Source organism: Impatiens glandulifera, chromosome 6, assembly GCF_907164915.1.
Source record: "Impatiens glandulifera chromosome 6, dImpGla2.1, whole genome shotgun sequence".
In the NCBI taxonomy this organism is placed as follows: Eukaryota; Viridiplantae; Streptophyta; class Magnoliopsida; order Ericales; family Balsaminaceae; genus Impatiens; species Impatiens glandulifera.
The window spans coordinates 41,949,864-41,965,294 of record NC_061867.1 but is presented as its reverse complement, the minus strand read 5'-3'; the positions used below and the strand labels follow the sequence as shown (position 1 = coordinate 41,965,294).

Genomic DNA, 15,431 nt, shown 5'->3' with positions numbered 1-15,431 from the left:
TTTGTTGTTGAATCTTAAATATAAAGTGTTGTTAGCCTAGTTGGTTAAAAAGTTGTATTTGTTTTGTTAGGTTGCAAGTTTGAAACATACAAATAACATTTTAAAATTTATTTTTAACCGTTTTAAATTTATGGGTGGGTCAACTCACAATCCGACTCAAGTATTCATTTACTCTCACTTATATATCCAAATTAACCACAACTCTCGACCCGACAATCCGGATACTTTAAAAATTAAGCATCAATATATATATATATATATATATATATATATAATAATAATAATAATAATAATAATAATAATAATAATAATAATAATAATAATAAATTAAAAAGATAGGCTTAGTTCCTTTTTTTTATCAAATTCCATTTTGCAACTTTAAAAATCCAGCCAAACAAGCCTGCACTTTTTGTCCACTCCCTTCTTCAGTTCTCTCCATCTGATAATCCTCATATATCCCTCTCCACCTTAACTGAAAATGGTGTTCAAGGTGGCACCTCACTAGCCATTTGTTGTCTTATGGCAGCCAGCTGTGATACTCTGTGTTCAAATGTTACTCAATTCATTTTCTGAATCTAACTTTGCTGTTTTACCAGTAGAAAAGGCTGACATTCATAGCAACAAGAAGATATAATATTCTTCTTTCTTCTTCTTCTTCTCTAAAATGGCGGCTACAGGATTTGTGGTTTATATACTTGCAGGTTTCTCTATAGCTATTCTATCAGCTTTCTATATCGATAGCCAACAGAATTTCAGTCATGGAAATGATGCTTTCAACCCTTCTCTTAAACTATCCTCAAACTTCACAATCCTGCAATACCCATTTCAATCTGAATCCAAAATTTGGCCTGTATGTTGTTCTCTTCCATGTATTTATACAATAAAAAAAAGTTGGTCTTTCTCTCTACTTATGCTTTCTTTTGCAGAAATTGAAGTTCAGCTGGAGAATAGTGTTGGCAAGTGTTATAGGGTTCCTTGGATCTGCATTTGGGACAGTGGGTGGAGTTGGCGGCGGCGGTATTTTTGTTCCAATGCTTACGTTGATTATTGGATTTGATACTAAATCAGCGGCTGCTATTTCGAAATGTATGTTATTATCTGTTCAAGACCATGCATGAATAGATGAATTAAGTTAAATTTCGTTTGTTGATATTGCTGTTTTAGGTATGATAATGGGGGCTTCAGCATCGTCAGTTTTGTACAATTTGAGGGTTGCTCATCCATGTAGAGATGTACCCATTATAGATTATGATTTGGCTCTTCTATTCCAGCCAATGCTCATGCTTGGAATCACCATTGGTGTGGCTTTGAGTGTTGTATTTCCCTATTGGCTCATTACTGTTCTCACTATCATCCTATTCTGGGGTATGTATGTTTTTTCTTGACAATTTTCTGGGAATCGAACAACCTTTTGTTCCCCACAACAACACAAAACAAAAGCAAATAAACAACAATTTTAACACAATTTTGCTAATTAATGAACTTATCTTCTCACATACTCAGTGGTTTGCACCAAAACATCTGACCTCCCTTTGAATTCTAAATGATTCTTCACCTGCAAATAAGAGCAAGAGGTTGAATTCAGAAATTTTTTATGTTTATTTTGTAGGAACCTCAACAAGGTCATTTTATAAGGGTATTGAGATGTGGAAAGCAGAGACTTCTCTGAAGGTTAGTTGGTCATTCTACAAACATTATTTAGATTTTATATGCAGTGAAATTAATTACCTTTTTTTTTATGTGTAGAAGTTCATTTTGGTTTTTCAACTCGTTTGCTTATTGACTAAGTAATTTTTAAAATGAAAGCAAAAGGAGCTTTTGATTCAAGTTTAAGAAGTAAAAATGGAAAGTAATTTTGTCATTTTTATTGGGATTCTCTAGTTCATTTTGTTTACTAACCCGCCAGGGTAGCTCAAGTTAACTAAAGATCGGGTTTGATTTTCAATGACAACACCTTAAGTCGAGGTGGGGCCATGACTTTGTGGGGTCGTGCTAGCTTTTTAAATAAGTAAAAATAAAAAGGTTTATTTTGCTTACTCAACTTATACCGGACTAGAAAACTTTGAATTTTTGTTCATGTCGGGCTGGTTTTGCTTGTTGCAATTTTTAAAATGACTAAAATGCATATAAAACATTAAAGGACTTAACACAAAAACACGATAATTTCTATCATTTTGTAAGTTGATGGAGGAAAACGAGCTTTTATGATGCAAGTTTAAGAGCAACATAAGCTTCTCTGTTTTTAAAAAAATAAGGCATAAAATTGGCTATTTTTTTATGTAATTTTGAACTCATTCTTTTCCTTATCTATTTCTAATTCAATCCATAAATAATACAGAAAGAGATGAGAATGCAACAAGAATCAAGGGTCAACTCTCTCAGTGAGTGTAAGTTCTCTTGAATAGAAAACTTGTCCTCTCTTTCTAGCCTTTATTTATTAACTTTTATTTTTAGATTTTCCAGTGATAATTGATGCAGAGTATGAGGTGTTGGCCCCTAGAGTGGAGAAAACATCAATGGTGACTATTACAAACAAGTGACTTCGATTCCTTTTCAAAATTTTCATCTCCTTCCATTCATTTGAATCTATTTATTTTGTGTCAGCAAATTTTACGTTTTAATCTTCGGTTGAGAAGGCTTCTTGTGCTCATACTTGTGTGGGCTTGCTTTTTAGCGCTTCAAATAATAAAAGTAAGTACACTCAAACCAACTAATATTATTACCGAACTCATGACTATAAAGACATGATTTATTGTGCTCTACCACTAAGTTACGAGTCTTTACTCGTTTACTCGCCCCTACTAAGTCTTTTGTTATTTATTATAATAATCAAAATATGTTGATATTGATGCAGAATGGTGTACATGTATGTAGTATATGGTATTGGGTGATCTTCTGTTTACAGGTACAGCTCATTCTAAATCACTTGGAGATGTAGTAGGATCATAACTGTTAGGTTCCCTCCCATTTTTTTATTTTTATTTTCAGTTCCCTGTAGCATCAGGAGTGTTTGGCTACGAAAGCGTGAATCTATATCGAGAAAGCAAGAGGAGGAGAAGTGTAGGTGATATGGAATCTGTTTGCGAAGCTATGATTGATTGGACTCCAATTCAGCTGGTAGTTTGTGCTCTCTTGGGTATATTGGGAGGCACTGTAGGTGGTCTTTTGGGGTCTGGAGGTGGATTCATTCTCGGTCCACTTTTACTTGAGCTTGGTGTTATACCTCAGGTAATATGAACTTTCTCAAAATAGGTAATATTTGGAAATATATACAAAGTGCTCTGGTTGGCGACGACTCTCATTTGGAAAACATTAACAGATTGATTCGTATGTCTAATTAATTATTTTCAAGAATATTATCTTATGTAAATAAACATATGGATGAGATACTTCACAAACAAAATGTTTTCAAATAAACTTGTACAAAACCATATCTAGATTATACTCATGAGCATAGCTTCTTTCATTTGGTGCAACATCCCCCAACCATTAAGGTCTTTCCATTACAAAGTTGTAAATGGAAAAAAAAAAAAAAAGAGATTACATTGTTTGGCAATGTTGCACACAATGAAAAATGTAGGGTATATTTGTTCTTTTAGGTGTTCATGGATATGTTTCACTTTTCACAAAGTTAATTTTAAAATATGCCTTTACTTTTTTTTCTCTTTATTGTTGTTGGGCCCACCTGAAATGTTTGAAACTTGAATAATTGATCCAAAAAACATAAAATATATTTCTTTCTTTGAAGATATATTGATCTAAAGAATGTTTCATTTGAAGATATATTATTTTTTCTTCTTAAAGGTATATTGATACAAAAAACTTGAATAATTGATCCAAATAATGTTTTATTTGAAGATATATTTCTTCAGGCAACTCATTATTCGTGTTACTTCTTATACTATATTAGGTTGCAAGCGCTACAGCCACATTTGTCATGCTCTTCTCAGCGTCTCTGTCTGTCATAGAGTTCTACTTCCTTAATAGATTTCCTATTCCCTACGGTATGAGCCAAAAACATTATTTTCGGATGATATTCGTGAGTTAATTCTTCAAAAATTTCAATTTCTTTTACTTTTGCAGCGATGTATTTCATGATGGTGTCAAGCATGGCTGGTTTTTGGGGACAATTCTTTGTGAGAAAACTTGTTGCATTTCTGAAAAGGGCATCAATCATCGTCTTTATCCTCTCATTTGTCATCTTCGCGAGTGCGCTAACAATGGGTAAATTCTTACAAGGATAATTTCGGACAATAATCCCATCTTAAACGCTAATGAAAAATTGTTTTAACTTGGGAAATCATTTTCAGGGGTAATTGGAATTGAGAGTAGCATCCAAATGATAAAGAATCAAGAGTTCATGGGATTTTTAGGGTTCTGCAACAATCAAAGATGATAAATGCAAAATTGTTTGTTTAAAAAGTAAAGGAAAATTGGCATCAACTATTGGTAGGTTGATCAATGTTTATTGATCATCAATTTAACCACTGTTGTTAACTTTCTTGTGTATTCTTTATTGAATTCATTAAAATTTCTTCTCTATCAGTTTTTTTTTTTTTTTTTTCAATAAGGAGTTATTTTATAAAGTGATTGCAAAAGAATATTTTACTTGTTGTTTAAATCTATTTTATTATTACTTTATTGGGTAAGAATAATATATTTATTTTTAAGATTGAAATTTATGTAAACAACACAAACGTGTGAAAAAATGTGAGACAATTAAAATTAAATTTAAGTTCACAATTATTTAAAATATAATATTTTCACAATAATAATATTTATTTTCTTATAATTTATTTTTCAAATAATTATTTGATATATTTAAATTTATAAAATAAATAATTTAAAATACAATATTTTTAATATGTTATTTTTAAACTTCTAAATAAACTTGTATATATTATTTAAAAAAAATTAAAATGTGTAGAAGTTAATATGGAGATTTAGGAAAATTTATAAAATTAAAAAATCTTACAACATTCTCATTTTACATTAGGTAAAATTTAAAATAATATTGGATTTTTCATCTTATTATACAATAATAAAGTTTTATAATTATAATTAATTAATACCTCACTAATTATTTTTTAGAATTTCTTTTTTACTACTCTTTTATGTAACCAAAATTATATTAAAGAGTTGTAAACATATTTATAAAAATTATATTAAATAGATAGGAAAAAATTCTAAATATATGGGCCTAACTAACCCATATTTGTATGAACAATTATGATGCACATTAATACATTATACAATTAGTAAGTATTATTATTATAGATCCTCAATTTTTATGAAATTTAATATAATATTTTTGTTAGGTAAGAGAGATGTAAAATTAATATTAAAAAGTTGAAAAAACTTTAAATAAAAAGAGCTTAGTGAGATACTAATTAATTATAATTATAAAATTATATTATTATATAAAAAGATAAAAAAAAATTAATACTATTTTAAATTTAACTCAATATCAAATTAGGACGTGATAAGATATTTTTTATTTATTTGTTTATTTTAAATTCCTTATTAACTTTTAAACATTCTATTTTTTAAAATATATATTAATTTATTTAAAAGTTTAAAAATAACATATTTAAAATTTAAATTTAAATAGATTAATGAATTATTTTAAAAAATTATAAAAGAATAAATATAGTTATTGTGGAAGTATTATATTTTAAATAATTTGAATTAAAATGAAAAATGTTGTAGATTTGAAAATCTTACAAGAAACTACAATTATAAGAAATACAATTAATATAATTTTTATTTATTTTTACATCATCAAATCTAAATTTCAACTTCGAATTAGAGTTTTAAAAAAATTTCAAGAAAAGAGCAAAATATAATTTCTCCATTTGAGTTTGAAAACTCTTGCATGTTTTAATAAGTTTTACAACAATCAAAAAAATAGAAATTAACTAAAAATAACATTTAAAAAAAAATCAAAAATCATTTTCTCTTATTTGACTATATTTTTAACATTACATTTGTTTAGACATTAACTTTTGTTTTGAACTTCTAAAATTATGAAATTTGTTCCATTGTGTTCAAAAATTAATTTGTGATTATATAAAGTTATTTTCTTATTTTTTCTAACCATCTGGCTAAATTCTTCACCATTTGGACATTCACATGCTTGTTTTTGTTAATATATTTACTTTTATACATTTATTTACTTACAAAATTCTAATAAAGTATTTTATTTTATTTTATTTTTTTACACAGAGTCAGAGTTAGACTGTGTACTTAATAAATAGTCATCTTCTGTTCAGAATTAATTTTAGTCATATATGTCATCCTTAAACATAAGATAGAGCATAAGTAGACTTTTAGCCATGATAAGATTTTAAAATAAAACGTGTAAAAATCTTATAAAAAAATGGTCAAGATATATGTAGTAGAGATGGTTGATTTGACGGCATGCAAGACATAACGTCGATGTTATTTTTCACGTGTAACTAATCACTAAACTCATTTGAAACAATATCTAATTCTATAGGATTCTTACAGTATATTCACTTTTTCTAATTTTATAAGAAAAATTAAGTAACGAATCATTAGTCGAGAAATTAATTTTAATCGAGAAAACTGAAAAGGGAAATCTAATCGAATTTACCATTTTGTTCCTCATCCCACTCAATATTCGAGAAGAAGTTAATTTAAAAGCATGATTCATTGATCACGGATGTCTAAATTAGGGGTGTAAACGAGCCGAGCCGAGCTCGAACTAGCCCTAGCTCGAGTTCGGCTCGACACGTTTTTTATTGGCTCGGCTCGAACTCGAACTCGATCGAGCTTTTAGTATTAAGCTCGAACTCGGCTCGATCATATAATTATAGGCTCGAGTTTGGCTCGAAAGACTCGAATTTAAATATATTTATATATTAATTTCTTATATTAAAAAAAATTGAACAAGATTTAGAATTTTACAGAGCGAGATTTAGGGCTTCGAAACGAGATATAAGTTTGTTGAAGAAGTATGGAAGTCTCTTGAGTCTTTTTTGCAAAATGAATTCTTGAAAACATATTAGACTCTATTAGGTTTATTTTGAAAAATAAAATACTTTATAATGAAATAAAAATAATTTTATATCTTATAAAATATAATATATTGAGATTGTATATATTAAATAATATTACAATATAATTATATATTTTTTATTTAATTTAAAAAAATTATGTTTCTGTAATCAAATTTATTTATTTTCTTACAAGTATTATATAATATATATTTTTTAATTTATAAATATTATTCTAATATATCTTGATATACCAAAATATTGAAAATCTCATACATTTTATGTACTAATAATTTTGGTACCGATATCATAAGTAATAAATCTATAATAGTTTTATGGGTGTTTCAAATTTTGATTAAAAAATAAAATATAATAAAAAAAATTATATGATTAGGCTCGAAAAAACTCGACGAGCTATCAAGCGAGTCTTACCTAAGCTCGAATTCGGCTCAAATCTTAAACGAGCTGGCTCGAGCTCGGCTCGAATGATTTTGACCGAACTCGAATCGAGCTTTGACCGAATGGTTCGGCTCATTTCCACCCCTAGTCTAAATGAATGAGATGAAATCTTTTGAATGCCCTCCACTTGCTTTTTTTTTACATTGTGATCCTCTATTGCTTTCCTACTAGGCACTGTAGAGACTTCTCTTCCAGAGATACATATAGTTTGAAGCCCTTCTACTATTTCTTTTGAATACATCATCTGAAAATTGTTGTAGTTAAGATCCCTAATGCCACAATTGAGAAATCTCTTTTAGACATGTTTCTATTGATCAAGTAGTTGAGTAACATTGAGTTTGAACAATTTGTTCGAGCTCATTATAGAAGATTGCTTTTTAAATATAGAGCATATTACACCTCTTCAATCAAAAGTATTTTCTTATTTATCCTTAGCTTCACAGTTCTCTTGTCTTTAATGGTCATTCTTGAACCATTGCCTAGTTTGACTGAATGATTAAATTCTAAAATTAGATTAGTGAGCTCCATACATGATTTAAGCAACCTCAATCCAAGAACCATAACCTCATTTTCTTTCCAATCTACTCAATGGATGTCATTAGAAACATTTCTTCTTTATCTTCCTCATTAAAGTTCACCTTATTCCTCTAGCTTGGACCTTCTGATATGTGGTGAACCAATTTATGATATTTGTAATAGTTGATTCGGAATTTATCTCTGCCTTAGCTTCTTCCTCGACCCCTTTCTCTACATCTTCCTTGTGTCTCAGATGATGAATATACTCTCAATGTTTGTTACTTCCTCATTCTCTTCTTTTTTAAATTTTTGTTAAAGTTCATCGATAGTCATCAATTTTGTGTCTCTTGTTTCCTCAATTGATACTACGATATACGTGAATCTTTCTTTAAGAATCTTTCTTTAAGAGTTCTAAGTATCTTCTCCACAACATTAGTGTTTGTCATTATTTCTCCATTTCTTCTTATTTGATTAGCAACAATCCTAATTGTTTTAAAATATTCCTTAAAAGTCTCTCATTTCATCTCAAAGAATTTTAAATTTTCTTCACAACATGTTCTATAGAGATCTTTTTACTTGTGCATTACCTTCAAACTTAGACTTTAGAGAATTCTAAATGATTTTTGATATTTTTCTCTTTAAAATCTGTTCGAAAATATCTCTTGAAATTGCTAAGAAAAGACCATGTTTTACCTTACAATTTTTTGTTCTTAGTTCATTCAGTTGGAGAGGATGGCGAACCGAGTTTGGATCTGGCAATGAGCATGCATGTTGTCACCGTGATCTACTGCAGCATAGGGAGGTTTGAGGACGTGATACCGGTGCTCGAGAGGGCTATGAAGGTGCCGAATGTCCCTAGAGTTACGGATCACGTTTTAGCAGCATTCTCAGGGTATATGCAACTCGGCAATACTCACTCGATGCTAGGGAAGCTGGATCAGTCCATAGAGTTACAAAGTTGGATTGAAAAGTCAGTCAGAGGCCCTGGGAGACGGATCCGAGAGTCGCTGAAACTTGCAGGTGTGAAACATAATAAATTTGTTCCATTCATTGTTGGATCTTAGCTCTAAATTCCAGCCTTTTGCAATGAGAAATTTACAGGTACTTGGCAGAAGCTCATGTTCAAGCAATGCAATTCAATGAAGCGGAAAGCTTATGCAAGAGAACTCTCAGCATACATCAAATACATAGTGAAACTGCATCACTTGAAGAAGCTGCTGACCGAAGATTAATGGCCCTTATATACGAAGCAACTCTTTAACACCTCGTTCTCGCAAGCATGGCAATGATTGCAAACAACCAAGATAATGAGGACGCTTCAATTGATGTCAGGATTGGTAATATATGACGAAGCAATCTACTCCTATCAGAATGCCTTAGCTGTTATCAAATCATTAAAAGGTGACAACCACCCTTCAGTTGCCTCTGTTTTTGTTCGATAAGCTGATACTACAGAACAGGCAAGCTTTGAGAATCCAGAACCTATTGTGAAAACGCATCAAGAATATATGCAAAACAAGTACATATCAGAAATTTCTGCTATCAATGAATCTTTTAATGAAGCTGAAGGGTATGAAGATATTGCAGAAGGCAATGAAATGGTTGGAGGGTAAACCAGGGCAAATGGTAACAGTTGCTGGTATACAAGCAAGAATGGGTGTTATGTTTTATGTAGTTGGACACTATGAAGAAGCATGGAGCTATTTCTCCAGTTCTGTAATGGAACTTAGAGCAAATGGAGAAAGGAAATCTGCATTTTTTGGAGTTTTATTTAATCAGATGGGTTTGGCCTGTGTACAGCTATTGAAGATAGATGAAGCTGTTGAAGTGTTTGAAGAAGCAAGAGAAATACTGGAGCAGGAACTTGGAACTAGCGATCAAGATACGATTGGATTGTATAGTAACCTTGCTGCCACTTATGATCCTATGGGAAGTAACAACAACTTTATGCCTTATCTTGTTTGATGTGGGTTATTTGAAATTAGTCGATATCTCATCAATCACATTTATCTTTTAATCTTTCTATGTGTAGTTTAACAGAATAGATGAAGCAATTGAGCTACTGGAAACTGTAGTGAAGCTAAGAGAAGAGAAGCTGGGAACAGCAAATCCGGAATTCGACAATGAGAAGAAGAGAAGCAGTTGAGCTTCTGAAATATATGAGAAGAAAAAAAATATATGAGCTGTTCCAAATCATTGAACTTAACTACTATAAATTGGCTTAGGAACACACTTGTGAATAAAACATTTGGTTGGTACTATGATTTTGTTGGTTGGAATATTTCAGAAATTATCCATTACAATGATTGTTGCTTTAATCATGAATAATTCATTATATCTACATGTGTTTGGTCAAATCATAATTGGGTAAGAATGATAGGTTTTCTTTAATTTCTTGTCTTCAAATGCATCAAACAAAATTTAAATGCTAATGTTTTTGTATGGGAATGATAATACAACTGTTTTGCCCTTTATTTTTCCTTCATTTTTTTTACTTTGTATAAACATTATTTACTAAACATGTTTGTATACAAAGTAACTATGATGACTTCTCAAACCTACAAAGCTTTTTAATGGTTCAATACATTAGATTGCATGACATTTCAAAAATCATTGACAACAAGAAGAAAATAATATCAATATTCTATAAATCAGCTACATAGTTCCACAACATATGAAAATGCACCTTCATCATTCCTTAGAAAAATATAATTGAAACTCCCATAGTAAAGCACCCAGCAGCTACCCAAGGGCTTAACCGCTCACCTGCATCGAATATTAAAGAGTTTATAAGTTCCACATTCAAGCAAAACCCTAAACTAGCCACAGAGAACCATTCAAACTCTATCTACATACCAATTCTAGCAGCCTTCCAGAAAAACCCGCGAAACCTGCCATAAAGATCAGGAAAGAAGCAAAATAAGGATAAAGTAGCAACAAGTCGGATCCAATTCTTAGAAGAGTTACTAGCAACAACCAAGTCTGATAACTTGATAACTGTTTTTTCCCGTACTTCCAACTCAAGTAATGAATAAAAACTTGACGAAATTAACAAAACTTGCAACGGATGGGAGCACAAAAACTACGCATGAAAAAGTAACAATTATATAGCAGATTCTACTATGCAATTAGAATTGTAGCAAAACAGTCAGGATACCTACAATGGCAAAATTAATGGACAACCGCTATCTTCTAACGCAATTTTCATACATCAAATCTAACCATGAATTCTGTCCAACAGATTTGTGATACAATCATGAACACATAAATTGAGGAATATTTTGATTGCATCTTTACACATCCTATGACATTGCTCAACTATTCTGCAACTCTATTAATTCCAAACCTCTTTGATTCAAATACATATATATAAATTCCACTTTGATAGAATCATACATTGGTGATCTCATACAAAACAAATTACATCAAGAGCTTTACCCTTCAAAAGCTTTTCCCATTTAAAAAAAAAAAGAGTAAAAACAACAGTCAGTCTTCTTCTTCTGTTCAGTATGATTTCTAATTTTACTCAGCCTAATCAATAAACCCAGAAAAATTTCAAAATCAGAGACAATATGAAAACCTAGAATTGCACCAATATATACATACATTCACGAAACATGATTTTTGAAAAGAATGAAGAGGTAAAAGTGGAAATACCCTGTCTTCTGCACAAGGGTTGAAGGGAACTGCAACTTAAGATATGTGCAGGTGCAAATCACTAGAAGAACCACGGTCAAGAAAGAGTGAAAGTTGAAAAGAGCTGACTGCAAAACAATAGTAAATCCATAAACGAAGTTCAATCTGTTAATTGATTCTAGTTCCGATCAAAAGACGATAAGAATTTTTATGTTTTCAATCAGTTACCATGTCGATTAGATCTCCTCGCAGATCGGAGCGTTTTCTCCGTCCGACACACAATTTCTGTATACGACGATCCTGCACCTGACCGATCCGAATCAAAGGAGCCCAAATGTCAAATTTCTTTTTCTTACAGGGTTTTAAATTTTATTAAGAATTCTATTTTTTTAATAATATAATTTAATAATTTATTTTAAATTATAAAATGAAATATTTGTAATACCTTATTTACAAAATTTTGAATAAATTTATATATTTTATATAGTCCATGTTAATAATATAGAAACACCTTAATTAGTTTTATGAATATAATAAAAATAATTTCAATTCGGACAATTTTATAATTTTATTATATATAATAATATAATTTTATCATATTTTAGTATGGGTATGTCTTAATTGGTAAGTATAAACATCAAAATTGTAAAAGTTAAATATTATTATATATGGGAAATTTGACGGAAGTAAGAGGGTTATTTCCAAACTTAGCATAAGATAAATAATTTTTTTAAATTTAACATTTTGCCTATGGAAAAATACCATTTTGCTCTCAAATTAAAAAAATAAAAAAATTTCAGTTTCTTCCCTCCCTCTCCTCTTTTCATATTTCCAAACGCTCCCTTTCCAAACTGCCTCTTCATCTTCCTCCGAAACCCCTCTCCCCCGACGACGATCCAAGCCCCCGATCCAAGCCCCGATGACTATCCGGCCCCCGACGACGATCGAAGCCCTCGGCGATGGAAAAAAGCAGGCAAATATGTGAGTTTTTCCCGTTTTCTGTCGTTTACCTTCCATTCATGCTGAATCGTTTAGGTTTAGGAAGAATGGATTAGGGTTTTAGTGTTTAGAGTTTAGGTTTATGGGCTGACTGAATCGTTTTGGGTTTAAAATGCATCTGTCGAAGGCGTTACAGGCGACGATGCATCTATCGTAGACGAATGTGCATTTGTCGCAGGCGAATGCGCATCTGTCGCACGCGAATGCGCATCTGTCGCCTGCATTCGCCTGCGACAGATGCATCGTCGCCTGCATTCGCCTGCGACAGATGCATCGTCACTTGCAACGCCTTCGGCGGATGCATTTTAAACCCAAAACGATTCAGTCAAAGTCATATCTTAATCACTAAACCTATAACAAGTCTATATCTCTTATCTAAGACTAATATATAATCAATTGAAGATAAAAATAAGAAATTTACTAGTGAAGTGAAGATATTGCAAGTTGAACTTCATCTCTTGTTGGAACAGAAGCAAGAATTGAATCATCAAAATACCCACGTGCTCTTTCGTCTTCAATTCCATCAATATACTCCCAATCGAAGTCATCACTGTAAGTCGGAGAAGCAGGCCAGTTGGGTAAGGTTGAAGTAGCAGAAATCGGGATATTGAAGGAAGTAAAAGATGAAGAAGAACTGGGTGAGGTAAGAGAAAGGATGTTTGAAGCGGTGGTGGGTTTGTAAGTGGGTCTGTTAGCAGAAGTATTGGCTAGGCTCGGATAGTCGCCGGGGCTTGGATCGTCGTCGGGGGAGAGGAGAAGAAGAAGAAGAGTGGGGCTTGGCCGTTTAGGAAATATGAAAAGAGGAGAGGGAGAAAAAACTGAAATTTTTTTATTTTTTTAATTTGAGGGCAAAAGAGTCTTTTTCCATAGACAAAAGGTTAAATTTGAAAAAAAATTTGGCCTATGTTAAATTTGGAAATAACCCTATTATGAAGGTTATTTCGTCAAATTTCCCTTATATATAACTAGCATGTATCTCGTGCATTTATACAAGTAATAATATAAAAAATCGTGAAAAAAATATTACGGTAAAAATATTTATGGATGAGTCAACCCACCATCCGACCCAAGTATCTATTTACTCTCACATATATTCAAATTAACTACAACTCTCGACCCGATAATCCGGATACTTTAAAAATTAAGCATTATATATATATATATATATATATATTAGTTAGTTAAAAAGTTGAACTTATATTTTTAAAATATCTCACGTTCATCAAATTTGGTGTTGAATTTAAAATATAAAGTGTTATTAGTCTAGTTGGTTAAAAAGTTGTATTTGTTTTGTTCGGTTGCAAGTTCGAACCATACCTATAGCATTTTTAATTTTATTTTTAACCGTTTTAAGTTTTGGGCGGGTCAGCCCACAATCCGACCCAATATCCATTACTCTCACATATATATCCAAATTAACCTCAGCTCTCGACTCGGTAATCTGAACACTTGAAAAATTAAGCATCAATATATATATATATTAGTTAGTTAAAAAGTTGAACTTATATTGTTAAAATGTTCCACGTTCATCAAATTCAAATTTGCTGTTAAATATAAAATATAAAGTGTTATTAGCCTAATTGGTTAAAAGGTTGTACTTATTTTGTTAGGTTGTAAGTTCGAACCATACCTACAACATTTCTAATTTTATTTTTAACCGTTTTAAACTTATGGGCGGGTCAACCCACAATCCGACTCAAGTATTCATTTACTCTCATATATATATATATATATATATATATATATATATATATATATATATATATATATATATATATATATATATATATATATATATATATATATATATATATATATATATATATCCAAATTAACCACAACTCTTGATCCGGCAATCCGGACACTTTAAAAATTAAGAATAATTATATATATATATATATAGATATTATTATAAAATTCACTAAATTTAAAATGTTTCATTTACTTAGATACATATAAATAATTGAGCTAGGATAGAGAGAGCGATGATGGTCCGGCGAACCCTTAGCGATGCCCCACCTAACTGCCATTGTGGAAAAAAAATCACTTGTTATTTTTAACCGTTTTAAACTTATGGGGCGGGTCAACCCACAATCCGACTCAAGTATTCATTTACTCTCATATATATATATATATATATATATATATATATATATATATATATATATATATATATATATATATATATATCCAAATTAACCACAACTCTTGATCCGGCAATCCGGACACTTTAAAAATTAAGAATAATTATATATATATATAGATATTATTATAAAATTCACTAAATTTAAAATGTTTCATTTACTTAGATACATATAAATAATTGAGCTAGGATAGAGAGAGCGATGATGGTCCGGCGAACCCTTAGCGATGCCCCACCTAACTGCCATTGTGGAAAAAAAAATCACTTGTTATAGATGAGAGAAAAAATAAAAAAGATTGTTTTTATTTTATTATATTCCATACTTCTCCATTCGCTATTTTTATCACTCTCTCCATTTTTGAACCTCTCGTATTCTTTCTTTCCCTCCCTGACTTCATCGATTTCTTCTCCATTTTCAAATCGTTATTTCTTCTGCGACATGGAATTTCGGCGATTTCTTATTTATTTTTCCGCGACTTTAGACTTCGGCTATTTCTTCTTCCTTCTTCTACGACTTTGGACTTTGACGATTTCTTTCTTTCCGAGCTTCAAAAATGGTAAGCCCTAAAATCAATGTCGAACAACAATGTTAGCGAACAACTAAAACCCTAAAATTGTTTTACTTTTACTTTTTAAGAGAATCAGATTCATTCAACTAC

General features: G+C 30.8%; 2 protein-coding genes and 1 pseudogene across 4 annotated transcripts; 2 read left to right on the top strand and 1 right to left on the bottom strand.

Annotated features, from left to right (window-relative positions):
- Positions 1 to 423: 423 nt before the first annotated feature.
- On the top strand, positions 424 to 4,545 carry LOC124942200 (sulfite exporter TauE/SafE family protein 4-like). Of its 3 annotated transcripts, none has more exons than XM_047482659.1 (12): positions 424 to 850; positions 927 to 1,086; positions 1,165 to 1,365; positions 1,610 to 1,671; positions 2,339 to 2,381; positions 2,455 to 2,519; positions 2,605 to 2,691; positions 2,855 to 2,905; positions 2,989 to 3,228; positions 3,911 to 4,004; positions 4,084 to 4,224; positions 4,311 to 4,545. In XM_047482659.1, exons 1-12 carry the CDS (start codon positions 665 to 667, stop codon positions 4,394 to 4,396), a joined length of 1,416 nt encoding a protein of 471 aa, XP_047338615.1. In that variant the 5' UTR covers positions 424 to 664; the 3' UTR covers positions 4,397 to 4,545. The 3 variants fall into 3 exon arrangements, with proteins under 3 accessions (XP_047338615.1, XP_047338616.1, XP_047338614.1); XM_047482660.1 differs by having other exon boundaries at positions 2,339 to 2,387; positions 2,464 to 2,519; XM_047482658.1 differs by having other exon boundaries at positions 2,339 to 2,387.
- A 3,390-nt stretch (positions 4,546 to 7,935) lies between these two features.
- LOC124943633 lies at positions 7,936 to 10,140 on the top strand (annotated as a pseudogene).
- A 381-nt stretch (positions 10,141 to 10,521) lies between these two features.
- LOC124942611 (protein kish-like) lies at positions 10,522 to 11,977 on the bottom strand. The gene is made up of 4 exons (XM_047483143.1): positions 11,859 to 11,977; positions 11,652 to 11,758; positions 10,851 to 10,885; positions 10,522 to 10,760 (listed from the first exon to the last, which is right to left on the bottom strand). Exons 1-4 carry the CDS (start codon positions 11,859 to 11,861, stop codon positions 10,693 to 10,695), a joined length of 213 nt encoding a protein of 70 aa, XP_047339099.1. The 5' UTR covers positions 11,862 to 11,977; the 3' UTR covers positions 10,522 to 10,692.
- Between the last annotated feature and the right edge of the window lie 3,454 nt (positions 11,978 to 15,431).